Below are 27,757 nucleotides of genomic sequence, written 5' to 3' on the forward strand. Positions count from 1 at the left end.
AGTTATTTAAAATGTTTCATTTTTTTTTTAGACTTGCATTAGGGCTTTTTATATGGTCCAGGAGTGTCCAAAGAATCTCCAGTAATTATAATTTAAGGTCATTATAACTCAGGGGAGCAAGTTTATATTTTCAATTAGGTTTACTAAAACTTAAATATTTAAGATTCCGCAATTAGCACTTAATAGTATGCCCAGCATTTTTATCTTATCCATAAATATACCAGATATATCTACTGTTGATATATAAATCCCTTCAACCATTAACTTAGAACAGTACGACAAGGAAACTACACCTCCGGGAACATGTTTATTGTGTTCGAGATGATACATTAGGTGCTCGCTCTCTGAGCTACAAAGGGTAAAAGGAAATCCTTTCATTACAAACTGACAAAGGTAAAAGGTAAAACATTTTCCACAACAGCATGTACCACATAATTGGAAATAGATCTGGGTTTAATACAAATGACATAATTTCTAGTCATCTACAAGCTACTTTAATAACTTCATACAGATTATGAATTAGGCTAAAATGCACTATAATATTTGGTAGACTTCAGGAACAGTATCCTTAGTACATCACAAAATACATTTTGATATCCCAAAGAAGCAAGACTTGCAAGTAGGCATTTTAAACATAACTAATCTACAGCTACAAAGTTCTACTCGTGATAGCATTTACCTTTTTGGGCAGTCTCCCAGTCTTCAAAGGATAAAAGCAGAGAGTAGAATCAGTATAACATATACACAGAAGTCCGTATTGTAAAGGCTATAAAGATTTGCTACACAGTGTAAAGAGGCCTCCTGCTTCTTCACACTATGCAAAAAAAAAAAGACGCCATTTATGTTGCATATCTCTTGGTCCACTGTCTGGCTATCCTGTCATGTTCTGCTCTGTTGGTCAAATACTGAGTGGCTATGCTTCCAACCAGAGGATCAGCTGTAAAAAGGGAAGAAAAAAAGATTAGAAAATATAGTATCAGGTCTTTAGTGATTAGTATACCATTTTCTCACAGAAAAGGTTATATTTTGCTACAGCTACTTGACAGAATGGCAAGACTTATATGTAAAAAAAAGTTGAAATTGACATATGAGGCTGATTACTTCCCATAATCCATCCACCCTCTGCAAGAAAGGGAAAAAACCAATCAACCAAACCAAATCAAAACAACAACAACAACAAAATAAAAACAAACAAAAAAACAACTCTGATTAAAAAATTTCAGGGAGGAGGTTTCATTAATAGTTGTCTTTTTTTTTTTATTTCTTAAAAGACTAATGCTCTGATATATTATTAATAATTATGAGAACAGAAAACAACATTTTGTTATTGGACTTTATATTCACCTTCTAAAATAAATTGATTATCAGGCATTTCCATCCTCTGAGATGACATTTATTTTTTGCAATTTTGTTTCAAGAGCCCTACATAGAACATAAGGCTATGTGCTACAGTTCATTAGGTTACCAATTTAAATCAGCTTTGACAATTATAATGCAACAAATTAAATGTCAATTTGCTCAACTGAAACAAATACTATCTCAACAGACATATAACTATAGTTTAAAAAACAACAACCAGGTATGACAGTCAAGTACATTATGTATGGATAAACTTTCAATCTTAACAGTATTATCCAGAAACTCTTGATATAATGTGGTCTGTATTGGAATAACCAAATCATAGATTTTAGAGCATCAAAGAGTCTTACTTTAGAAATTGTTTAGTCCAATTACCTCACTAACAGCAATTATTTTTATGTGCAAATTCAGAATAATGTACAATTAACTACTTCTACCAAGAAAGAAACAAGAAACTTCTCCATTCATCTATAAATAGTTAACTTAAAGGACATGAGGATAGGAGAAAAGAGACAGTTTTAGCCCTCTCTAAAGAGAGGAGAATGACAGGCAATGAAGACCAAGAGATTATGAGAAAGCAGAACATTCCAGGATATTAATGGAATTGATTTTTTTAAAAATGCTGGCAAACTAATAAATAAAATAAAATGAAATTTATACTAATGTCTTCTCATTATTTCTTCTGGTCACCAGCAGCTGCTTACTTTTCATTCCACATTTAAGATGACTAGGGAAAGACACAGAGTTTGGTTGTTTGACAGTATGACTTTATGGTGGTTAGGATTCACTTACCAGGGTTGCAATCTGTCAAGAGGGAACAAATAGACAGCAAAACCTTTGAAATAGTCAGAGCAGGGCTCCAGTTGTCTTTAAGGATATCCAGACAGATAACTCCCTGACTGTTGATGTTGCAGTGATAAATTCTGGTACGGAAAGTAACCTAAAGGTAGTCAACAGTGAAAATGAAATTAAAATTCATCCTTTATAACAGAAACCTCAAACTCTTGCTTATTAGCAATAATAAAGAAAAGCATTATCACAAAGATTTCACAGAGTTATCTACAAACGGGAGAAAATTCACCTGGAGAGTACCTTCTTGATATGAAGCAATTGGTCTACATTATACTAAAAACACAGTTTATTTGGGAAATTTAGTCATCATGACTAATCTAAGTTTCCCCTTGTAGGGAACACTGAAATAAACAACAGAGAAAGAGGCAAGAGAATTGAAACTATTTTTGTAAAGAAACACTGTTTAATGAGTCTATCCCTGTCTCCTTTTAAATTTCCTCATTTTATGTGAAGATCATAATGAAGAGTGCTAGAAAGGCAAAAAAAAAAATTTCCTTAATTAACAGAACCTATCTTATCTAAGAAGTCTATAGTTAGGTTAAGCCTTTCAGTAGTAAAAAAGCACTATCAACTACATCAATTCTTGCCACAATGAAGAAACTACCATGGTGGGGTTCAGAGGAATGACTAGAAATGTTCATTTCTGCCTATTCCTCCACTTCCACTTCCCCATCTACATTCTTTCATATGGCTCCCTCCCATATTAGACTGAAGAGACAGTGAAGAGTAAAGGCAGCTGCAAAAATGGGACAAAGGCAGCTTCTTTAAGATGAAGTGGTACACTTTAAAAATAAAGGTAAGGAAAGAAGTGAGAGGTAGACTGCAGAGAATATAGATTGCTCATGTGCACAATATGAAAAGTCAACTACAAACAGTGACATAAAAGGAAATAACTCTTAATTTTGGTTTAAATAAGGCATTGATATATCTGATAATTTATCAATCATTCTAGCAACCAATATTCATAACTATTGATGAATGTTCTCCAGACATCCAAATGACTCAATGGATAGAATGTTGAACATAGAGTTAGGGAAAACCTCAGATATGGATCATTGTTTACCTTAATCCACCAGAGAAGGAAATAATAGTAAACCAGTCCCATACTCTTAGCAAGAAAAACCAATGGAAAATATGCTCTATGGGATCATAAAGTGCTGGACATAAGCAAATTACTAAACAACAAAAGTGTTTCTGAATGATAAAAGGGAATGATATTCACATTGTTTTTGAGAAAATTGACGTTATCAAATATACAAGAGGAACAGGAGAGTAGCAAGAATTACATTAAGCTTTCATCTGCCAGATCAAACTGTTAGAAACACTCACTTAAAATAATGAGGAATTTTACCAAGAGAATTACAGTGACTTAGTAAAAATTCACTTTTACTAAGTGAGAAAAAAATTTACTTCTCTAAATAACCAAAAAAAGAGAGCCCTCAATAAAAAGTAATAATTAGTGATGATAAGTGTAGTAGAACCAATATAAAATGCACAAAGGAGGAAAAGATTAAAGAATTTAGAACCGGAAAAGTCCTCAGAGATTATCTTTTCCAATCTCCTCATTTCACAGATGAGGAAAATGAAGCCCAGTTACCAGCTTGTTACTAGCTCCTAGTTTTTCAAAGTTGTACTGGGTAATATCAGTTAGCATTTTTTTCTGCTATATCACACTGTTACCCTTATAGTCCCTTGATGTGGTACTATAATTTTTTGGGGGGGGAGGGGAGGAAGGGTGAAATATAAAGCCATTTTTCGAATTCTGAATGCAAGAGTCATTCCTTTCAGCAAGGTATTTTTCTTTCTTACTTGTAGGATTTTGTTTAGGAAGAAATTGTTTATTGACCTTTTACCATCAATAACTCAATTTCTACTTGGAGAAACTGAGCAGGTAGAAATAAATGTCAATAATCCAGTATACTCATAGGCTTATTTTCTTAAGGCCTGGCCTTTTTTATACAGTATAGTACATTTATATTGTACTAGTTTTGAAGGCTAATGGGCAGAAGAATGAAAGCAGTTACCGCTTTGGGCTTTCAGTCAATTAGAGATTTTATCCTTGATAATATGACTAGGCTCATTCTCTAAGGTTCAATCTTCCAGGAACACTGTGGTAGGGGCTTCTTAGGACCCCAGGAACCTTGTGAGCTGTTCTAGTAGTGTTAATTGTATTTTTAAATAGCAAAGACCTATTTCTCCCCCTATACTAACTCAACCATAGACAAAAATAAACTTTTTTTTGAAAAATAAGGAACACATACTCTCTATACAGATGTTAAATAGGACAAAAGCAGGATAAGGAAAAAATATCTTAAAGAAATAAATGGCAAGGTAACTGCCTTTATATTATCTCTTAACAATGCTACTGACTTTAAATTAGGCTTCTTCACATGGGAATTGTTAGTTCACAAATCATAGATCTAAACCTGGAAGAGACTTTTCTCTAGTCTTCCCATTCTTTGAAGGTTTGGACATTATTCATATTTAGCATTCACCACTCAGGAAGCTTTACTCTATTTTTGAATCTGGTCTCTCTTCGTACTTTGTACATTGGTTAGATACAAACTAAACTCCAAATGCTTTTCCTTCTGTGTGAAAAGGGTTCAAAGCTATTCCCTAATCTTTGTCTACTCTACTCCTAAAATTCAGTTGGATATTGATTTTATAGACAACAAGGTAGCGTGGTATCTTTTTCCATGAAAATATTTTGCTTAAATAAGATGGAAAACATGCTTATGACTCCACATATATATTTGTTCTGACTTTTCTCATTATGTGCATTTTCTATTAGATTATAAAATTTTTGAAGGCAAAGACCATGTCTCATTTATCTTTGTAATCTTTCTCAGTATCAGGCAGAATGACTTGATTCTAGTTTGCTAGATGAATGAATAATGAATGAAGAATGCATTTCTGAGGAATAAATATATGATTTGAGTGGTTTGCCAACCCTCTTGTTTCTGTCAGTCATGTCTGCTTCTTTCCTTCAATCCATTTTTAAGCTCAATACATGTTAGCTGCCTGACTTCCTCAATTCTATATGTTCCCTTAAAATATCATTACATAAAACTCACCATAATCAAATTATTCCATTTTACTATTTGAAATAACTTTTTAAAAGAGAAGTGGGCAAATACTAAAAAGAGGCTTACCTTTGGTGGTTTAAATGGATAATCTGATGAAAATGTGATATCCAGAAAAAAAACACCACCTTCATATACAGAACCTGGTGGTCCAAGTATAGTTGATCTCCATTCATAAATGTTATCACCTTTAGGCCCAGCACTATCAAGAAAGGAAAAAAAAAAAATGTATTAGCAGTAAACAGTATTTTAAAAGTACTCACTTATTTAGGGTAAATTGGCATTTTGGAGGGTTAAAAAAAGCCTAGATTACTTTAAAGGAAATAAATTTGTTATCCTCTGATGCCGGTCTTTCTCAACATATATATTTCTATTCAAAAATGAGTGTAATTCAATGAACACAAAATCCAATCATATTTTTATATTGTTCACAATGCTTTATAGATGAATACCGACTGCTAAAGAATCCTGGAGTTTATATAACGGATACTATTGACTGATATATCACCCACATTTTCATTATTTTGACTTTCTGAGCATGGCTTCATATTATATGTACATTCAAAACTTTATCTTTACAATCACAGATAATTTAAAGGCTGAAGAGATTTTAGAGAAGAGCTTGTCCAACTTCATCTTTCAGAAACAGGAAAACTGAAGTCCAGAAAGGTAAAGCAATTTATCTGAGTTTATATATAAACTCAGATAAATTGCTTTACACACACACACACACACACACACACACACACACACACACACACACACACACACGATTTTAAAATAAGTGATATAAATAGTGATAGCATTAAGCCATATTAATAACACTGGCCCAAAGTCAAATATCTGAAAAACTAGACCAATGTTAAAATCACTTGGATATATCTTGACTTATTTTTAATAAAAATGTAAAATATAAATTATATGTAGTGGATTTAATGGGGGAAAGGTGATGCTAATATTAAAATGAGATAAGCAAAGAAGGGTGCTAAATACTTTATGGCAAGTATATGCACACTCATGAATGAGTAACTGAATATAGTCCAGCTTGAATTATAAATATTTAAGAAAAAAGTTTTGTTTTTTAATTTCAATGTTTACAATAACTATTACCAACTACAAATTCTTAGCCAACTAGCACCATTAGAGTTAGGTAATAGTTCTGCATAAGCTTTCCAGATAACTGAAACTTACCCATTTAAGGTTCAAGTTTTTTGTTTTTTTTTTTAAATCAAATTAAAAAAGCTCACACACCTCTATGCCTTCTTAAATGAGTAGTATGAACACAAATTACTTTTTTTTTTCTTGAGTGTTCATAATAAGCCCTAATGAATTTTTAAGCATTAAATTTATTGGAAGCAGCACTGATGAAATGGAAAGACTAATTTTTCTCATCAGAAGGCCTGGGTTTAAATCAAGTCACTTACTAGCTACAGTTACAACATTCTGTGGCTCTATATAATTGCTTGCTATGGTTGGTATTGTTAACTTGATTAATTTTATAAGAACGCATGGTTAAGGACCCAAGTATTGCTTCACCTTTCCTACAAAGTATTACCTACAAGCTTAATCATTTTTGTTCACTTTTGAATTCACAGTTGTGCTCATCATGAAAGTTTCCAGAAGGAAAGTGGCTTGTTACAGAGTACAGCAAGCTGTTGACAAGCCTAGGTTCTGCCAGGACTACTTTAATGAAAGAATACCCCACATACAGACACACATACACACACAAACCTACAATTTTTAAAAAAATAATTTCCTCTCTTGGGCAATTAAACAAGTTTTCTTCAAGCTTGACTGCAATATTAATTTACTTGGTATACTCATTCTTCAACAACAATGAAAAAATAAAACTAAATTCAGAACAATTATATATATATATATATATATATATATACACACACACACACACACACATATATATATATATATATATATATATATATATACACACACACATATACATATATATATATATATATATAATTTTTTTTTAACTTCAAGGGTCTCTAGTACAACTCTCTTTTCTCTATGTAAAGTATTATGCCTTGGGTCTAACCTGTAATAAATAAGACTGGGATCTGAACTTGGATATGAATAAAATACAGCAGAGCTGTCTATATACCACAATAGTGGTGGAATGAACCTACTTAGCTTACAAAAATAACAGGAGCTAATGCCAACAGTAGGGAAAAATCAATGAGAAAAATTCATTAATTAGCACCTCCTTATATTTTCATTATCTGGAACCAAGTTATTTTGTGAATGGAATCACTATTCTTTTATTTCTTTCCTACTCTGCCAAATGTGTTATATACATCAGTCCTAAAGGTTTTTTGTTATTTAGTTCTTAAGCTCCTTTTAAAGTCCATTCATATTTTCTACACTGGTGTAACTAATAATAATAAATAAATAACCATATGAGATAGGTAAATAAAGTTCAAAAACAATGACAAATTTGAACTTGGGAATTTTCAGTAAACAGCTGCTCCTACTGTTGAACAGTGACATTATTTTAAACACTAACAATAGCACAATGACTAATATCTTAGTGTAATCCATTTTCTCATTGCTTGAATATTGTTTGGGTATAATTACTCTTTGCCAGGGACCATAAACACTATTCATTTCTAACAGAGGCAACTGTGGCAAAGAAATTTTAAGCATTAAATTTATTGGAAGCAGCAGTGATAAAATGGAAAAGACTAGTTTTTCTAACCAGAAATTCTGGGTTTAAATCACAAGTCACTTATTAGCTATGGTTACAATATGGGGATAGGGTTTTTTTGATGACCAAATGAGATTAGAGCTACAAAATATTCTGTAAACCACCAAACTACATAAAAACTAGTTATTATTATAATTAATTTTTTCTACAGACATTTCATTTTCCTACCTCTAGACTTTCTATTTTATCAATTTTTTGGCCTGATGTCGAGCCAAAAACAATATCATTGGCAATTTTATTTTACTCCCCATGAAAAATAAACTGATTTCTTAAAAATGTATACATACACCTAATATGCTATTCATGGTCTTCTGAATTGATAAAGCCATTGTGCAAAGCATTTTGAACTCTGCCCAGCGTTACTAAATTTCATAGCCATTTACCCAGCGTTCCACTACTAACCACATACTCCAAAATTACCAATGAGATAGACATGAAAACATATCAGTTCCTTTGTACCAGCAAAACAACTGGACACACAGGGGAATGCCCATATATTAAGAAATAGCTAAACATTACGTTATATGAATGTTATAAAATATTATTATACTACAAAAATGATGGAATAAATGATTTTGATGAAATGGACCTCTTGATAATCTAAATGAACTGATAACAAACAATGCAAGCACAATCAAGAGAATCACTGGTACATAGTAACATTAAAAAACTCCCAAACTTTGAAAAGCCTTGAAAACTCTGATCAATACAAGATTACAAATCCAGAGGATCAAAGATATCCTGAAAAAAAGGTAATAGGATTCAATGCAGAATAAAAAGTGCATTTTTGAATACAGTCAATGAGAAAAATCTTTTGTTTGACTTGTTTTTGTTTAGCTAGGGATGAGGAAAAAAAAAAAAGAAAGAAAATGAAAATTCTTGCTAATTAAAATTTAAATGAGTTGGATTGAATTTTAGCAGGAGAATAAATAAGAAAATCTTCAAATCAATAAATTCTCTCATATAATTCTTATTGATAAACGTCAGTGAATATTCCCATCTTCCTACTATATGCAGGTAACATTTTGCAAACAAAAAGACCTTACCATACTAGTTTTATTCCACAATGACAGTAAAAGCTTACTAACAGGAATAAACATCTTACAATGACATAAATTCTTAGGTCATACATATCTTAGTTAGAATTTAAACAGAGTTAATTTTAAAGATCAGCAATCATTAAAATAAAACCACTTTCTCTTTCTAATAGCCCAGTATGATTCCTATTCAATCTGGATTATTAATTTTTCTCCTCTTACTGAAGGTCAATTATCCTTCCAAAACTCCTAATTGAGTATTTTCTATGCCCTTTCCTTTCCTGAAATCAAATTTTCAAATATTTCAAACTCTAGTCCTTGTTACAGCCCCCTCTTCTAATTCATAAAGAATACATTATAGAACAAGTAAATGTTTCTAAAGTAAAGAAAAATCAAAATTTTTAAAATAGAAACAGCTAATCTACAACTAAAAATTAAGTATATCACAAAAGTACATTTGTAAGTCAAATTCCTATATTTTAGAATTCATTTCTATACAAAAAAAGTTATAAAAACTTATATTATTGAATCTATAGAGCCCAATTTAATTAGAAATAAAATAAGGGCATTTCATACACAATAGTGATATTAAAAAGACTACAATGCATTAGGTTTAACAGTCTGCCCCCAAACCATGAATGTGGTGAAAGAATTGAATCATAGCTATAAATATTTACTCAACTATGAATGGAAAAACGGAAAGTAGAAATGGGGAAACACAAAAAAAGAATGAGCTAAGAAATGAAAACTGGCCAAGAGAGAATGGGATGGAGATTCTTTTAAACTTCTAGAGGAGTTGGAGGTGCTACTCTAATATTTAAGGAAATGAAACTATGGTATGGCTTGGAAATTAGAAAAACTGGATTCTATTTCCTTCTTTACCATTAACTTGAGCAAGTCCTTTCTTTTAGGGGCTTCAGATTTTGATTTAAAAAAGGAAAAAAAAAAGACAGATTGGACTTCCAACTCCAACTCTAGAGAAATTTCTTTAAAACGGTTTGCCATCCAGCTGAATTAAAGGCAAGTCAAGTGGAGTTGGGAGAGAGGAAGAGAAGAGGAAGAAAGAGAGGAGAGGAGTTGATAGAGAGAAAGAGGGAGAAAGAAAGGGGAAGGCAGAAAAATACTCTCAGAGGTGATACTAATAAAAAGAAGGAAGGAAGGGAAGGAAGGGAGGAAAGGAAAAAGGGAGGGAGGGAAGGAGGGAAGGAGGAAAAGGAAGGAGGAAAGGAGGAAGGAAGGAAGGAAGGAAGGAAGGAAGGAAGGAAGGAAGGAAGGAAGGAAGGAAGGAAGGAAGGAAGGAAGGAAGGAAGGAAGGAAGGAAGGAAGGAAGGAAGGAAGGAAGGAAGGAAGGAAGGAAGGAAGGAAGGAAGGAAGGAAGGAAGGAAGGAAGGAAGGAAGGAAGGAAGGGAGAGAGGGAGAGAGGGAGAGAGGGAGAGAGGGAGAGAGGGAGAGAGGGAGAGAGGGAGAGAGGGAGAGAGGGAGGAAGGGAGGAAGGGAGGAAGGGAGGAAGGGAGGAAGGGAGGAAGGGAGGAAGGGAGGAAGGGAGGAAGGGAGGAAGGGAGGAAGGGAGGAAGGGAGGAAGGGAGGAAGGGAGGAAGGGAGGAAGGGAGGAAGGGAGGAAGGGAGGAAGGAAGGAAGGAAGGAAGGAAGGAAGGAAGGAAGGAAGGAAGGAAGGAAGGAAGGAAGGAAGGAAGGAAGGAAGGAAGGAAGGAAGGAGGAGAAGAAGGCAGGGAGGGAGGAGGAGAAGAAGGCAGGGAGGGAGGAAAAGAAAGCAGCAAGTCCTAAGGAATGTATATAAATTAGACATTTTTATGTCTGAGAAAGTTACAACAATGGTCAGCTTCTTGTGCTTAATGAATCCTGCCTATTCTCTAAAGAAGCTTCCATCTCTTGTTCCCTTCACTAAGATTCAGTTTTTCCATGTCTATTAATAGAGTCCTAGGAGGTATACAGAGTATAAATGAAAGGAAGGAAAAAAAGAGGGAGGGAGGAAAAGGATAGGGAAGGGGAAGAAGAAGGGGAAGGAAAGGGGAAGGGGAGAGACAGAGATGGAGAGACAGAAAGAAAGAGACAGAGAATTTATAGAGTGTATAGAGTATATTAGTATACATTTAAAACTAGAAGGGATTTGAAAAGTCATTCAGGTCACTTGGGATACAGAGTTGAAGTGATTGTCCAAAATCAAAAAAACAGTAAGTAGTAAACTGGAAATTGGACTAGGATACCACGCTTGTCCTTCTTTCCTCTATATTACCATACACTTGTCCCCTTATTGTCCTTTCGTAATTACTACTATTTCCAAACCCTCCTCCAACCACCACTTTTGAAGAAATGGTTCCTTAAATTTACAAGAAATACTAAGAAGTTCAGATTATTTGTTGTTTTGAACCTAGCTAGAATTTCTCTGTTATTTCCATACTCCCTACCTGGGAGGGTTAGAAAAGGTGAAACTATCCTCAAGTTCTTACCCCACCTCCCAAAAAAACCACCAAAAAACAATATGTGGGAATTTCAACAAAGGAACTTCAATAACTAGAAATACAGCTGACAGAAGAGAGAAAAAAAAAAAAAAAAAAAACTACTTATTTAAAACACAGCATAATTGCTGTAATACTATTTAGGAGGATAAATAATCCCAGGATATCTTATTACTCTGTCAATTTCTGAGAAGAAATGTATTTAAGAATAAAAACAGTTGGATGAACAAGAAAAGTTAAATCCACACCAAGCTCTGAAGTACTTTAAATTCTTAACCAAGATTCTAACTAGTATTATATTGCAACCCAAATTTCTACATAGCAATTCAATTTGAGAATTACTTATACTAATGTTATTTCATTGTGTAAATACTACATTTATTTTTTTTTACTTCGATGTGGTTATATCAACTATCTTTTCCTAAATAGGTGAATAAGATTCAATCTGACTAATGAAACAACCAACTATAACAAAAGTTTTTTTTCAATACTGTTTTTTCCAGTACTATAAATCAGTCATATAATTAAATCAGATTACATGATTTTGTCTGTCAAACTACAAAGAAACCCTTCAGTGACCCAGAAGACAAGAGAACTGATTAAAATATAGTGAGTAGATAGTCTCTATTCAAAATGATTTTTATTCACATTAATAATACATTTTCAGCATTGACAATGATAAGAGTAGCAAAAAATAAAAATTTAATTTAACTAAAATATTTTTTACAATTGAAATTTCTCTTTAAACAAGCCACTGGAGAAGATTACCAAAAAGAAGATAAGCATTATGAGTTGTAAAATGATTTTTGGTTAACTGGGTAAAAATTAAACATAGGTTCACAATGCACAATATCTTCTCTCTTATCATCTTGTGTTACTGGCACCTCCTCAAGGAAGAGAATTATTAAGAGAGAGAGTAGTCTAAAAGGAACAGTTTGTAAGTGAAAAAAAATTGGATGCCTGAGCTTGAGATATATCTTATTCTAATTCAGTCTAAGATGTCTGCATTCCAAACCATTACTCTTTTGACAAGTTTATCAGTATGGGTACCCTTTAGGGAATTGAAATAAATGTCATATTCATTTTTTTTCACATAACTAAACAAGCTACAAAAACAGAATGTCTCATCCTTAAAAATTCAAGCAAATAAAAAAAAAATCTTAATTTAGGTACCTAAAAACTTCCCACAAAAAAACAGCTAAAATAAGCAACTTTGTTCAGCACTGATAGAACATTATCAAGACCGACTATATGAAATAGTAAAAATTCTATTGTATTTGATTTCTCTAGAAATTGCTACATATATAACTCTTACTAATAATTAAAATTTGTTTTATCATAAAGATAATACGACTACAATTTTTAATGTAAATGCTTTTAAAATTAAGAAAACTTCCTCTAACGAGAATGATTTTTTTTCAAATTGGTTATTACAACATCATCTTTTTTTGTACATTGTGTCTCAGACTATCTAGACATAGTTACCATGTAATTTCTTTTTAAGTCTAGCAAAGAGATTGTACTACTTCTTGGTGCCAATTAAATAGTTGAAAATTATTACTATGGCAAGAAACTGGAAACTGAATGGATACCCATCAAATGGAGAATGGCTCAATAAATTATGGTTATGGAATATTATTGTTCTGTAAGAAACAACCAGCAGGATGATTTCAGAGAGGCTTGAAGAGACTTACATTAACTGATGTTAAATGAAATGAGCAGAACCAGGAGATCATTATGCACGGCAACAAGAAGACTATACGATGATCAATTCTGATGGACATGGCTTTCTTCAACAATGAGATGATTCAAACCAGTTCCACTTATTTAGTGATAAAGAGAACCACCTACACCCATAGAGGACCATGGGAACTGAGTGTGGACCACAACATAGCATGCCCACTCTTTCTGTTGTTGTTTGCTTGCATTTAGTTTTCTTTCTCAGTTTTTTTTTTCCTACTTGCTCTGATTTTTCTTGTGTAGCAAGATAACTATAAATATGTATATATGTATACTGGATTTAACATATATTTTAACATATTTACCATGTATTGGACTATCTGCCATGTAAGGGAGGGGGTGGAGGGAAAGAGGGGTAATTTGGAACAGAAGGTTTTGCAAGAGTCAAAGTTGAAAAATTACCCATGCAATGGTCTGTAAATAAAAAGCTTTAATTAAAAAAAGAAAAAAAGAGTAACTACTATTATCTCTTTCTGATTAGTAATAGACAAAATGTCTGAATACTCCCATAAAGAGAGCAATGTGTTCTGGGTTTTGGGGGGGTTGTTATTATTGTATTTTTTAAATATGAAAACTTCATTTACAGCAAACTTATTTTTCAAAAAAGCATTTTACTTCCTCAACTCAAAAGAAAATTGTAAAGTTTTATATAAAAACTTTTTTTTTTCTTTTTTGCTGAGGCAATTGGGGTTAAGTAACTTGCCCAGGATCTGGTAAGGAAGTGTTAAGTGTCTGAGGCCATATTTGAACTCAGGACTTCCTGACTCTAACCATTGGACCACTTAGCTGCCCCAAAAACATTTTTCTATTAACCTGAAAAGGGGACTATCCCTGAAAGACTAAAGGTCAAGAAATATAAAGAAGCAAAGCAGTATTATTAACTGTGATTTCATTGGTGAAGATAATCCCCAAAGTGGAAACTACCCCAATGCCCATCCAATTAACAATTTGCCAGTAATTTATCATCTTAAACAATTGTCCAGGGCACTGAGGTTAAGTGATATATTATACTTACAATCAAAGGATGCCATTCTGCCCTTTTGTAATTTGTTTTTAATATTGTGCAAACTATATTGCTAACAAAATATTAACAGATTCCCTGGGGAAAAAAATCTTGTGTGATGTCATTCGGAAGTCCTATCACTTGGTCTACAAAATCTTCTAATTTTTCTATAAAATGCTTAGTGGCCTTCTGTGATTTAATAGTTATTTTACACATCATTGTTTCAAGAGACATGTAGACTGATTAGTTAGTTGTCTATTTAAATTTTTTCCCTATCTAAATATGCATTGTTTTTAATGCATCCTTGATCCAGCAATCAGATCTTTAAAGTAATTACTATATAACTTGTGTTTTGTCTATCTTAAGGCATATTATGACATTTGCTGAAATGTAGCTAAGACTACAGTATAAATTCATGAGACAGTAACACAGTTGGAGAGCAAATGCTTAATTGCAAACTGCAGTTTTGTAAATACAGGTGGAAAATTTTTGTAATAACATTATCTGACACCAGCTGACAAGATAAACAGGATCAAGTCCAAGAATACTCACAATTCTTTTGAGTTTTAACATTCAAAGTTGTAGGCACAATCCAATTAGACTTTTTAAGACTGAAGTTGCAGTGTCTTGTTATTTATGGGTACATCCATATAACAGTACTCAAACTAAAATACTCAACCACTTCAACTTAAATAGTCTTTACAAAAATCTGTCTCAATGAATAAAGATTTATCTTTCATAAGAGTAATGGAGATATTCCCTTAACTTAGCTCTTACTCACAGATGTTTATCCTGGTCTGAAATATTCTTCCTTAGTACAGTAGGGGATGCTTGCTGGGTTGGCAAGGTGGGAAGGATGCATTCAGAAATGCAGGTGGTGAAAACCAAAAGATATTAATAAAAATTGACTCAAATATTTAAAAGGAGAAAAAAAAGGGTACAAATGGTGGAGCTGAATGGGATAAATAGGGGGAAGACTCCTCATGGCAGTGTTGCCTTGAACTATGACTAGAGATTTTGCAAAAACCAAGATGAGCTACAGCTAAAAAAGATGCAGGTATTTGATTGTCTTGGATGAACACTTCCCTTCAGTTTCTCCCCCACCTCTTAATTAGCACTTAAAGGTGATGATGATGGCTTAGGGAATTCAGGTAACAGAATTCTCTCATCCAAGAACATAGGTTTGTATAGCAGTTCTCTATGGAAATTTAAATTAAGGGTCTGTTATTTATTCTTTTGTTTCTGGACTACCCCAGACAAAGAAAGAAAAGGTGGAAGAGAAGGGAAGGGCTTCTGCATTTAGGGTCTATTTAATCTTGTGTTTTGCAGTTTGTGCTTTATACTCCTCTACTGACACCTAGTCTGTGGGAAGTTGCCCTTTCTTTAGAGATTGTAATAAATCCTTTTTTTGCCCTCCCCCCTTTTTTAAAACCTCGAGAGTCTCATATTTTAATTTGTGTAAAGGTCACTGACCCACAGGGCTTTTTGTTGTTGTTGTTGTTAAGAATTAGTAACATTATAACGCAACTATGTAATGAATAAATATGCCACATATTTGTGGCATAAATGAGCTTTAGGGAGATAACAGATTTATAGCTGGAAGGAACCTCTGAAGATAACCAGGACAATCCACTTATTTTAATATACCAGAAGTTATCATATTTTATAACGTTTCTATATGGAAAATGTGCTGAGTGTTAATTTGTCAACTTAGAAAACAAAAACCAAAAAACTTTGGAATACAAACTATTTGTACTAAAAATCTATAAATCCTTTGGAATTTTTTTTCAATTCACTTTATATATTAAAGTACAATTTATACAAAAACTGCAATTTAGGCAAAAACTATTGCAATGTTGATTGTGGTTTTTACAACTAAATTTTTGCCACTTTAGGAAATTCTCTTAACTCCCTTCTAGATAGGTTCTTTGAGGTTCTAGAACCCCTGAATATTGCTTTGCAGGCTTCAAGAATATAACCTCTGGTACAACCATTGTTAGAGTAGAATGCAAAGGCATCCTAGGAATACGTACATTCTCTTTAGGGAGCTCCTCATAGAACAGAGAAAGTAACATTCGAATCCTAACAAGAAATTAAAATTATTATTATAAATCTGGAGAATGAGGAAAGAGAATTATATACTTCCTAAGCTGTTAATTTCAAATGGCCAAAAGGATTTTCTCCCCTAACTGTTATTAAGAGTCCTACAAGAAAATAAGCAGGGGAGCACATCCACATCCACTACAAAGTGAGCTGGGAGGGGGGGAGGGGCTACTCCCAGCACCAACTACATAATAAGGGCTTTAAAAAATGCTTGCAGATAGACTCGGAAGCCATAGCTAGCCAGTGAAGAAAAACCAGATTTAAGACCAGATTTCAAGTCCAGCTATGTGACCAATCACTTAACCTTCTCTCCATTTCCAGGCACCGCCCTAGCCACAGTAAACCAAAGAACAAACTGAAGAGTAAATTTGCACTGGGAAGAGATTTCATCAAAATCTCTAACAGACAGAAAAAAAAACAAACTGTTTTAAGATATCATTCATTAAAGAAGGATTCGTATGCATCTTCCTAGGTTTAAGGTACAATCTCCTTCAAAATAAGAAATAACTGAGACAATAAATCAATGAACTGGTGGACCTATCTTCAGATAGTATTAATTGCTACTATAGCTCTTCCATACTATACACATTACAGGCTCCTCAAATGATTTTCCTATAATTTGAAAACTAATAAGTAGAAAGTAGAAAAGGTTATTAAGACCTAGTGAAAAAATTCTGGTTATATCCAGCATGGGCTGCCAACTTTGTAGGAAAAATGAATGAATGAAACAGCATTTATCAAGAACTTAGTTTGTGTCAGAAGAACTATAATACCTTGATTTATATACATGGAATGTTTCTGGAAAGTGTATAAAATGAATTTTTCAATTTGATTCATTTTAAATGCCTTAATAGGATTGAAAAAAATAAAGAATCCTTTTGCAAAATGTACAAATAACTAGTAATGCTTTATAAATTCAGGTATTCATATCCTGGACTTTATCCCCCCTGGGGGAAAGAGAAGCAGTAGGCATATTTCTAGCAAATTCCCTCAACATATGCACACTCTTTCTTCAAATAGATTTTCAAAAAGCAAATATCTATAGTGAAAACTTGACTGTTTGATCCTTAATTTGGTTTTTAATTCCTTAAGTGAAAGAGGGATGAGGGAAGGGATTCCCCTTCTCCCCCCTTTCCTATCCCTTCTATAAGAAGTCTCTTGCTGGAACCCAATTTAACATTTTATTCCATTATGACACTATCAGACCCTATAAAATAAATACTAAAGATGATTATTTTACAGATGGAAAATATCTTTACTTGATGACTATAATATTATTAAGCACCTATTATGTGATGAGCACTAGGTTAAGTGATGCACATACAAAAAAGTCAAAAAGTGATATTCTCATTTTCACACAATTAGTAAAGGGACAAAAAAAAAAAAAAAAAAAAAAAAAAAGATCTAAATTTAAATCTTCCTGACTGAGCTAAACACTAGAGCTACCAAAGTGTTTATTGGATTTAATTAATTAATTGGGAAATCCTGTGGCACATGATAGCAAACAAAATTCTCTTGTTGCTGACAGATCAAAGATTAATGAGTGTTTTTAGGAACTCTAGAATAGGACCAGGACATTTACTTTGGTTAATCTTGTTTCCCTGCTACTCTTCTATCATGGTTAAGTTACATTTTTGTTTAAAATTCAAGAGATACTCTATATATGGACTTAAAATCCTTTTTTGACAGGGTCACTAAATTGGTTAAGCAGGGATTTGTCATAAAAATATTTAAACATGGATTTCAGCAAGGTTTCTGACAAAACATCTCTTGATATCAATGTGGATAAGATGGAGATACAAGAGTTAGATGGCAGTAAAGATATATGCATTAAGAACTGGTTGAATGCCTCCAAAGAGCAGTCACTAATGGATTTATGTCAAATTTGGAGGGAATATGATTTAGTGCTCCAGGGATCTGTCCATGGCCCTATTTTTGTATAACTTACTTAAGTGAAGAAACAGATGGCATGTGTCTTACCTTAACAGATGATAAAGCTGAAATGAATATCTAATTCAAGTGTCAAATTCAGCACAACTCCCTTGTACAAGCAGGATCAAATTAAAATATAATTGTTTAACAAAATAATAAAAATAAAGTAAAACTTAGATAATGTAAATTTGTGGTTTTCTACACCAATATAGACAGAAATCTGTTTCTATTTCAGCCTGATACCACGGAGGTAGCCTGTTTTATAAAAGAATCAAGATTCTTTGATCCAGCAGTGTTACTACTGGGCTAATGTCCCAAAAAGATCTTAAAGAAGGGAAAGAGACCTGTATGTGCAAAAATATTTGTGGCAGCCCTTTTTATAGTGACCAGAAACTGGAAATTGAATGGATGTCCATCAATTGGAGAATGGCTGAATAAATTATGGCACATGAATGTTATGGAATATTATTGTTCTATAAGAAATGACCAGCAGGATGATTTCAGAAAGGCCTGGAGAGACCTACATGAACTGATGCTGAGTTAAATGAGCAGGATCAGGAGATCATTATACACTACAACAACAATACTATATGAGGATCAGTTCTGATGGGCATGGCCTTTCCAACAATGAGATGAACCAAATCAGTTTCAATTGTTCAGTAATGAAGAGAATCAGCTACACCCAGAAAGAGAACTATGGGAAATGAGTATGGACCACAACATATCATTTCTACTCTTTCTGTTATTATTTGCTTGCATTTTTGTTTTCCTTCTCAGGTTTTTTTAACCTTCTTTCTAGATCCGATCTTTCCTGAGCACCAAGGTGAATGTATAAATATGTATACATATATTGATTGTATTTAACATATATGTTGACATATTTAACATGTTTTGGACTATTTGCTATCTAGAGAAGGGGGTGGGGGGAAGGAGGGGAAAAAGCTGGAACAGAAGGTTTTGCAAGGGTCAATGTTGAAAAAAGACCCATACATATGTGGTTTTTTTTTTTAATAAAAAGCTATAAAAAAAATAAAAATAAATAAATAAAAAGAATCAAGATTCTACAAGTAAATGTATACTTCTGTCCCCCCCCCCCAAAAAAAAAAATCACTACATGAAAGACTTCCATAAATTCCTTGGTCACTGGCCATTGAACATCCCAAAACTAACACCTACCTCCCTCTCTACACACATAGACACATACATTCTCTACCTAAACTTTTGCTTCCTTGTTGCCCTATATTTCATGCCCTTCTCAATCTATCAGGCTCTTCAGCATTCCAAGGTGTCAATGAGGCAATTAGGAAAACTCCTTGTACTAATCATACAATTAGGCTCATTGTATTAAAGTGTAAAACTGTATGAAGAACTTGGACTCTTCTCTCCTATTTCAAGGTACCTTCTGGAGACCATAATACTCATTTTGTCTTCTTGGTATAAATTTTATTAACTTTTGCAACCAAAAAGGGATATCCTACCCCCTCTCACTCACACACATGCACAAGAAACTCAGGGAAATGTGTGTGTGTGTGTGTGTGTGTGTGTGTGTGTGTGTGCGCATGCACAGATTTCACATAGAAATAAGTCAACATTTCAAACAAACAAAATAAAACTCACAGCTTCATAGACTCCTGATTTACTCAAATTCTCTCATTTTTAAAATAAAGAAACTGGCCCTGAGAAATGAACTGGCTTAATTATCCTTAATATCAAAGGATACCAAAATAGCAAGTGGCAGATGATGGATTCATTTCCAAATTCTCCAATTCCAAATTTGGCTCCTTCCACATAATCAAGATTACTGGACACACTACATAACAAATTTATAACATTTGCAACATGCCCTCCTGGCAGTTACAATTACTAGTCTGTCCTAGGCCCAACAGAGTACCCTTGACCACTGACCTTTGCAGTGTCAACTCTACCAGGCTCGCATCGTCTGAGACCTTCAAAGGTCTCTGGCCACGATCTCTTGAATCTATAGTTTAATAACCGGTAGCACGCTCAAGAACAGCCACGTGTAATCTTAAAAACTTTTATTGTACCTACTCACATAATGCCCTGACTTGATGGTTCCCTAGTGAACACCTGGTCTGAAGACCCACGTGTTCACTACCAAACTTCTTACCTCCCTGGGCTATCCATCCGCTTGGCTCAGCTACCCCAAGTTAGGGAGCCAGGTTAAAGAGTGCCAGGTTAAATAACTATGATATTATTATTTTACATAGACTTCCTATCAATTGCTACCTCTTTCATACAACTCCTTATAAAGGCTTAGCAGAGCTAGACACTTGGTAACTTGGGAACTGACAAGCCAACATGCATTTGTTATAGTACTTACATATCATAGGCACATTGACCTTGCACATTAATGCTTCTCTTTTCTAGTATGGCTAAAGAGGAAGGTCATCATAAAATCACAGAAGTATAGATTTATATCACTAATTGAATGATAAATGAGTTAGTTTCCTCTGCCCCAAGATGGAACAGCATTCCCAACTCTAAAATCCTCTATGTCTGCTGAATGAAATATACACTTTATTTAGAAAGCCATGATTAAAAAATTCTTCAGTTTACATAATATTAACTTACCTCTTTAGATCAATGATTTTAAAAATAAAGACTTGAAATCTAGTAGGGAAAAGCAGAGAGGAGCTAGAAATTAGCACCCAGTGGGATGAGGAAAGACATAGGAGGTGATATACCATAATTACTGAAGGATTGGTATTCTTATTCTTATTTTACTTTGATTGCTTCTGAGACTGACTGATTTGCTAGCTCTGTAGGAAGCAGAACTGGGCTAAGAATGGCAATCTTCTGCCTTACCATCCACTGCTCTTCCAAACAGCTCCCTACTAAAGCAGATTATGACTTAGAACAGATAACAAGTAAAGGCATTAGCTAGAGGTGTGAGTGTTTGACAAAACCTTATTTGGATTCCCACTAATGGGAATCCTTGTTCCAGACAGTTACCATAGAGACAAGCAAGGTGAATAGGCAGGTTGTTACAACCACCTTTTCTGACACCTTCAAGTCCTTTCTAAGCATCAGTGTTGAGTTATATTGATCAACTATGAAAAATTTTCAGTTCTAAGGCTTAAACTATTGTGCTCCTTATGTGGATAAATAAAAGGCTCAAGCTCAAGTACAGTCTGTTTGACACTCTTTATGAGCCCTAAATCTACTTTAAAAAGAAAAGAAGCCAGCTGAAATCTCTGAAGCATGACTTTTTCTCTACAGAGAAAAGGAAATGTGCTGAAGTATTGGCAGGAAGAGGGAAAGTTACTACCTTAAAAAAACATCCAACCTCTTTACTTTCCTAAGGCAGAAAGAAGGTATTTCTTTTACTGCCTGGTTCAAATCTTTCTATTCAACTTTATAATATGAAAGTAAAGAAGAAGAATTGAACGAAGCAGGATTGTTATAATTACTGTTTTGAGATGGTCCTTTCTAGATCTCTGATCCTACCATCCTAGGTCATATCACTTGAGAAATTGTTTTAGTCTAAAAAGGAACTCTAACATATTTCTAAAAGAAAAATATTTGTATTATACATTAGCTTTTAAAATATTTTCTAAAAATCCCAATTTTAAAATTTTCAGTGATTTTCAGAAATGTTTGGTTGGTAAGTTCATAAAAGCAAAATTAATGAATATTAATGCAAAATAATTCAGTACTTCAAGGATCTATAACTTCACTAGTGTTAAAATTTTTATTTACCAACCCATCTAAAAGTTAATAGTAAAGTCTCAAAGAGTGATCAGATGCTCAAAGATGCCTCAATGGTCATATAGTATCAGAGACTCAAATATGAACTCAGCCCTACCACATACTGAATCCAGTGCTTTATTCAATACTTCATTGTTCCTCTAGAGATCTAACGATAAGCGCATTAAGTTTGTACTGTGAAAAGTAGGCTCAAGCACACTACGCTTCTCAAATGTTTTTTAAACTCTAAAATGAGTTCTACTCAAAGTAAAAAAGTTTCATATTCTAATGATCAGAAAAAGCAATATTTGTACCACTGAATTTCTGGACATTTTCTCCACTGTACTGATGGAAGGGAAAATCTGAAAACATCTTTTTTTCCATGTTAAAAAAAAAAGGTAAAATTAAATTCACATTAAAAATGTCATTTTTTCAAAGGAAGTGAATTATTAATTTACAGAAACATATACAATCACCTATTTTTCTACCATGCAAATTCAAAAGCTTACTCCTAACAATGGACTAGTTCTCACACTGGAAGTATCCCCCCAACATGGCCTCACCTTTTGAATAACTGATTCCTTCCAAAACCTCCTATTTAGGGAAACTCAAGTTTCTATTCATCTCCAAACAGCACTGCCTATTAATATCTACAAGACTTTCTATCTCTAGCATCCCTCTCTTCTCTACTCCCCACTTTTTTTTAAAGCTCTCTTTTACATGTAATCTCTCCCTATTAGAATGTGAACTCCTTATAAAGACTTAGCAGAAAGCTAGACACTTAATAATCTGGTGAGAGTAAATGCTTGATTGACAAGCCAACTGTTATGAGTACTTATTATATTGTGTACCACTGGTGCACTGACCTTGCACATTAATGCTTCAGTTTTCTAGAAAGAGGTCAAAGAGGAAGGTCGTCCTAGAATCACAGAAGTACAGATTTAGGGCTGAATGGGACCACAAAGGTTAACTCCTGAAACTTTCAAATAAATAAAAGGATCATCCAAAGTCAGAAATCAGGTAGTGAGTGGCAGGGCCAGAAATTAAATCCAGATCCCAGTACCTGTGTCCAAACTAAGAGTTCTTTTATGAACCAGTTAGGCTTCTAATTTGTGAATTTTCTTGAAACTGGAGGCATACTTGCCCCTTTAAGCACCAACTTTTTTGTTAAAATATTTAACAAGTTTGATCCTTCTAAATATACCATACATTTTTTCTGTGATCCAAAAGAGCAAATAAGGAATATGATTTTGATAATTATGTTGGACTGTAGCAAGGGAATGTCCTTAGAAACTGCCATGGTGCATAGAGCTGTTTTTCCCCTACGCTAATAAATCCAGGCTGCTGCATTTTCAAATTTTTATTTATCTTTAAATTTAAAAAAAAAAAAAGTTTTTTTAATTTCTCCCTGTTAGTAGGCACAATTGATTTCTAATAACTCCCTCATTCATCTTCTAATTTGTGCTTTTAATTTATAAGGAATGAGGAAACTAGATAAATAAGTTTGTTAGAATAGCCAAAGGATGATAAAATGAGGGTGGACTTGAAGGGGTCTCCTGCAATAAAATCTAAGATAAGCTTTGGTACTGAGGCCAGAAGCTTTCTCTTTCTATTTCTCAGATCTTTATAACTTATTCCTATAAGTTATAGAACTTATAATTAAGCTCTGAAAGAAAGATAATGAAAGAGCAGGAAGGGATATGTGTACTAGGATATGTTTATTTGGGAATACATCATTTGGAGGAATGCTTATATTTTTATATTTCCTAGTAGTTGCTCTGTTTGGTTTCATTTCCATAAAATATCATGCCTGTGCAGGGGAACCCTATGACACCGTCTCCTTTTCATTTTCCTTTTGAGTATTATTTTAGATCACACGCTCTTTGAGAGCAGGAACTGTATTACCTGGTTCACAGTGTTTAATAAATGTTTATTGACTATTACTAACCCGGTGATGGCATATAACATAACAAAAATAATAATTAGTATGCACATAGTACCTTAGAAGTTATAATGTACTTTACAAAAAAGAGATCATTTTATCTTCACAATAGCTCCTGGGAGATTAAGTGCTATTATTACTCCCATTTTACAGATGAGGAAACTGAGGCAATAAGATATTCAATAGCTTACCTGGGGTTTCAGAGATAATAAATAATGAAGTCACATTTGAACTCACTCAGATCTTCCTGATTCCAGATCTAAGGCTCTATCCCTTGCACTTCATCTTAAATAAAAATAAAAATAACTTTTACAATAAATAGCTATTGTTTCACTGTTAATATAGCAGCGATCCGGAATCCAGGAAATTTGGGCCACAGCAGTATTTGGCAAAGTCCATAGGAAATAACATTAAAATTCACAAATAACTAACAATTAAAAAAAAATTAATATACACCGACAAATTCTGATTTATTTTTCTTCAGAACAGTTAAGTATGTATTATACTATTCTAACTATGTAATTAATATATGCAGTTATCTTATTTCCTGTTTTACTAGTTAAAGAACCTACAGATGTACCCCCTTTATATTCCAAATGAGGAAAAGAAGGCAAGAGACTATGGTCCTCAGTCTCCTGAAAGTAAGCTTCAAAGTCTCAACATAGCCTGAAGAAATCAATGTGTCAAAAGGGACAAGAGTGGCAGAGGGGATTCCAGCTTGTAGCTTTTCTCATGATCTGGGAGAGACTCCAGAAGTTAGTGTGGGAGGTGGGGTTGATTGGAGGGCTAAGAATGAGGTTTCCCCTGCCGCCAGGGTGAAGAAACTGTAGGAGGTGGGGCCTGGGCCAAAATAAACACCCAGACAAACTATCAGTCAGTTTCCCAGTAACTCCCTTTCTTTTCTCCTTGTGCCCCAGGGATTGAACTTCCCGGCCTACAACTGCACTTTTACTACCTGTAGAGTACGACCAAGGTTTTCCTCTTACTCGGCCCACTACAGAACAGAATAGTGTATAGCCTCTCACCCTTTTGGTCCTTGAACCAATTATCCTGCTCTTTTGAATTTTCTAAAGTATGTTCATTCATTTAAGAGCTAGTAAAGACCCCTTCCCCTGAACTCATACACACCTTCCTTCCCCCCCTTCTTCTCCCCCTCTACATATATACACATACACACATATATGCATACACACACAGAGATACATTTCAGCAATTGTTTCCCCTCCCCATATAACTCTTTTTTTTTTCATTTATACACAGCTATATGGATAGTGAGGTCCCCTTTCCCTATATTAGCATCCTTGTGTATTTGAGAAGTTTTCTTCAAACAACAAACATTCCGTTTTCTCCAGAATCTAGGCTAACATTCATATGTGAATCCAAGAGGAAAGCTCTAAGACCCTTGATCAAAGAACCTTTGTCCTCTCATAACAAAGGGTATCCTGGGGCCATTTTCCAGATAATAGCCAAACAACAACTTAAGAGTTAGAATTCCCAGGGGATACTTAGGTCTATACTAATGATTGTTCTGAACACCAAAGTAATTTTAATTGCTTTCCACTTTTTTTTTTTTTTTTGCTCTTTCCACCAAAAAACGCAAGAAAATACCCACTCAATTGATTTCAAAATCAGAATTTCATTAAAAAAAAGTATATACCCAAGACCCCAGGAAAGTATTGTATGATCTCTTCGTGAACAGACCATAATGTAAAGAGATGAGAATGAGAATAAGAAGTCTAATATACATAAATGTGTGTATATAGATACACACACAAAATAATATATTAATATATATAATACATAATATTATATTGATAATAATATATTTAAAATCCCATTTATGGCCAATTAAAATCTTAAGGACCCCCAAATACAAATTTATGAGCAAAAACATCAAATAACTTGCTTCTCACCTCACCTTGTTACAGAACCCTAGACACAATTCCAAGGTAGCATTTTGTGTATAAAAAGGGAACCTAGGATGTCATCTTTGGAGCTACTGCTCTATTCTTTCTTCCCCCCTTCCCCAAACTCAGGGTGATCTAACTAAAACCCAGAGGGTTGTAGAATTTCTCCATCCTCCACTACTAGAAGTTTAAAAAAATCAAATATTTTTAAAGAACATTTACTCAGGTGCTACATGTTAAACACTGATAATACAAAGTCAAAAATGAAACAATCTCTGACTCAAATACAAGAGAGAAAATAAATATACAAAATAAATACAAGTTAATTTTGGAGGTGAGCTAAAGAAAGGCCCCAAGTAGAAGTTAGTCAATAGCATTGAGAATTAAGAACTTAATAACATACCAAGCACTCTACTAAGCAGAATTATCTGGGGAAAAACAAAAAACAAAACAGAGAAGCTCACAAACCTACCGGAAGAATTGGGGTGAAGAGAGAGAAAATAAAATAAGCTAATGATACAAGGAAATAACAAGAAGATGGACACTAAAATTAAGAAGAATGGGGAAAGACTTTTTGTAGAAGGCAGACTTCTATTGGAGTCTTAAAAGAAGTCAATAAAGCACAAGGGGAAAGAGAAACAAAAGAAAGCCACTGGAGTTTATTGAGGAAAAAGGAAGATTTGTGTGACATAATTGGATCTAAACTTTAGGAAAATCATGTTACTGGCTGAAGAGAGGATGGATCGCATTGGGGAGATGGAGGCAGGCAGCTCCACCAGCAGGTTATAGTAGTCACTGTGGCATGAGGGCCTGTGTCTATGTGAGATATTGCAAAGTTGAAAAATGGACAGAGGCTGACAACAAGGATGATATAGGGGGGATGAGATGCAGTGAGGAATCTGGACTTCTAAGTTGTGAGCTTGAGGGACTGCTACCCTCTATAAAAGATCAAGTAGAAGGGAAAGAGACTTATGGGGAAAGATAACATCCCTTAGGTAACTTTTGGAGGGAAGAGTGGAGGAGGATGAGAGGCTTTTCCAGTAGCCTATGTGACAGGTGATAGAGATTTTAACTTGGGTGACAGTTTAGTAGACTTAATGAAACGTGGCAAAGGCTGGATGTTGATGGATGGCAAAGGAAATGTGAAGAATCAAGACTGAGAAGCTTGGGTAGCTGAGGGTGGTAGTGAGGAACATCATCAGTACAATTCTATTTTGTACTTTTTTTTTTTTTGAGTTGCCTATTTTGAAATACCCAAGTTGAAATGTACTATCAGCAGCTGCGGATGCCTGTTTAGAAGGGAGATGATGGAATGTTATGTGTGGGGAGATGGCAGGGTATCATATGTTTGGCTGGATCACAGAGTTTGTAGGGGAGTGCAAGTAATACCCTATGAGTCTGACTATATAGGTCAGGGCCTGGTTGTTAAGAATGTAAAAGCTAAACAGAAGAAGAAAGACTTCAATTTTTAGGCTCTACTGGAATCTTCTGAATAAGGAGAGATGGTCAGATTTGTTCTTAAGGTGAAATACTTTTGGCTTCAGTTTATGAGGATGGGGAAAGACTTAAAGAAGGGAAATCAATTAAGAGATTGTTGCAACAATAGAGGTCAGAAATAAATGTAGTTTAAAAAACATGGTCAAGATAGGAGCAATAAAATTTGATAGCTTTTTAGAAAAAGAATGATAAGGGATTAGATAAAGAGAACATTGAGAGTTTGGTTTCATTAAAATCCTGAGAAGGTTTCTGAAGGAGAGATTGGTCAATTGTGTCAAATGCTTATAGAGAGGTAAAGAAGCATGAGGAATAACTTTATTAGCTTACATTTTGTTCCTGAGTTCTTTTCTTTTCCTAAAATACACACTGCTTTACCATTTTAAAAAATCATA

General features: G+C 34.0%; 1 protein-coding gene across 8 annotated transcripts in view; it reads right to left on the reverse strand.

The window, feature by feature from the left end:
• Positions 1–288: 288 nt before the first annotated feature.
• The window catches only part of UBE2E3 (ubiquitin conjugating enzyme E2 E3), a 100,556-nt gene continuing 73,087 nt past the window's right edge, over positions 289–27,757 (reverse strand). For all 8 annotated transcript variants that reach the window (XM_074302970.1, XM_074302965.1, XM_074302964.1 and 5 more), the window contains 3 exons: positions 5,364–5,496; positions 2,152–2,299; positions 289–937 (listed from right to left, as the gene is read on the reverse strand). In XM_074302970.1, coding sequence (XP_074159071.1) covers positions 840–937; positions 2,152–2,299; positions 5,364–5,496 — 379 coding nt within the window. In that variant the 3' untranslated portion in view covers positions 289–839. The remainder of the gene's footprint in view (positions 938–2,151; positions 2,300–5,363; positions 5,497–27,757) is intronic.

Source organism: Sminthopsis crassicaudata, chromosome 3 (assembly GCF_048593235.1).
Source record: "Sminthopsis crassicaudata isolate SCR6 chromosome 3, ASM4859323v1, whole genome shotgun sequence".
Taxonomy (NCBI): Eukaryota; Metazoa; Chordata; class Mammalia; order Dasyuromorphia; family Dasyuridae; genus Sminthopsis; species Sminthopsis crassicaudata.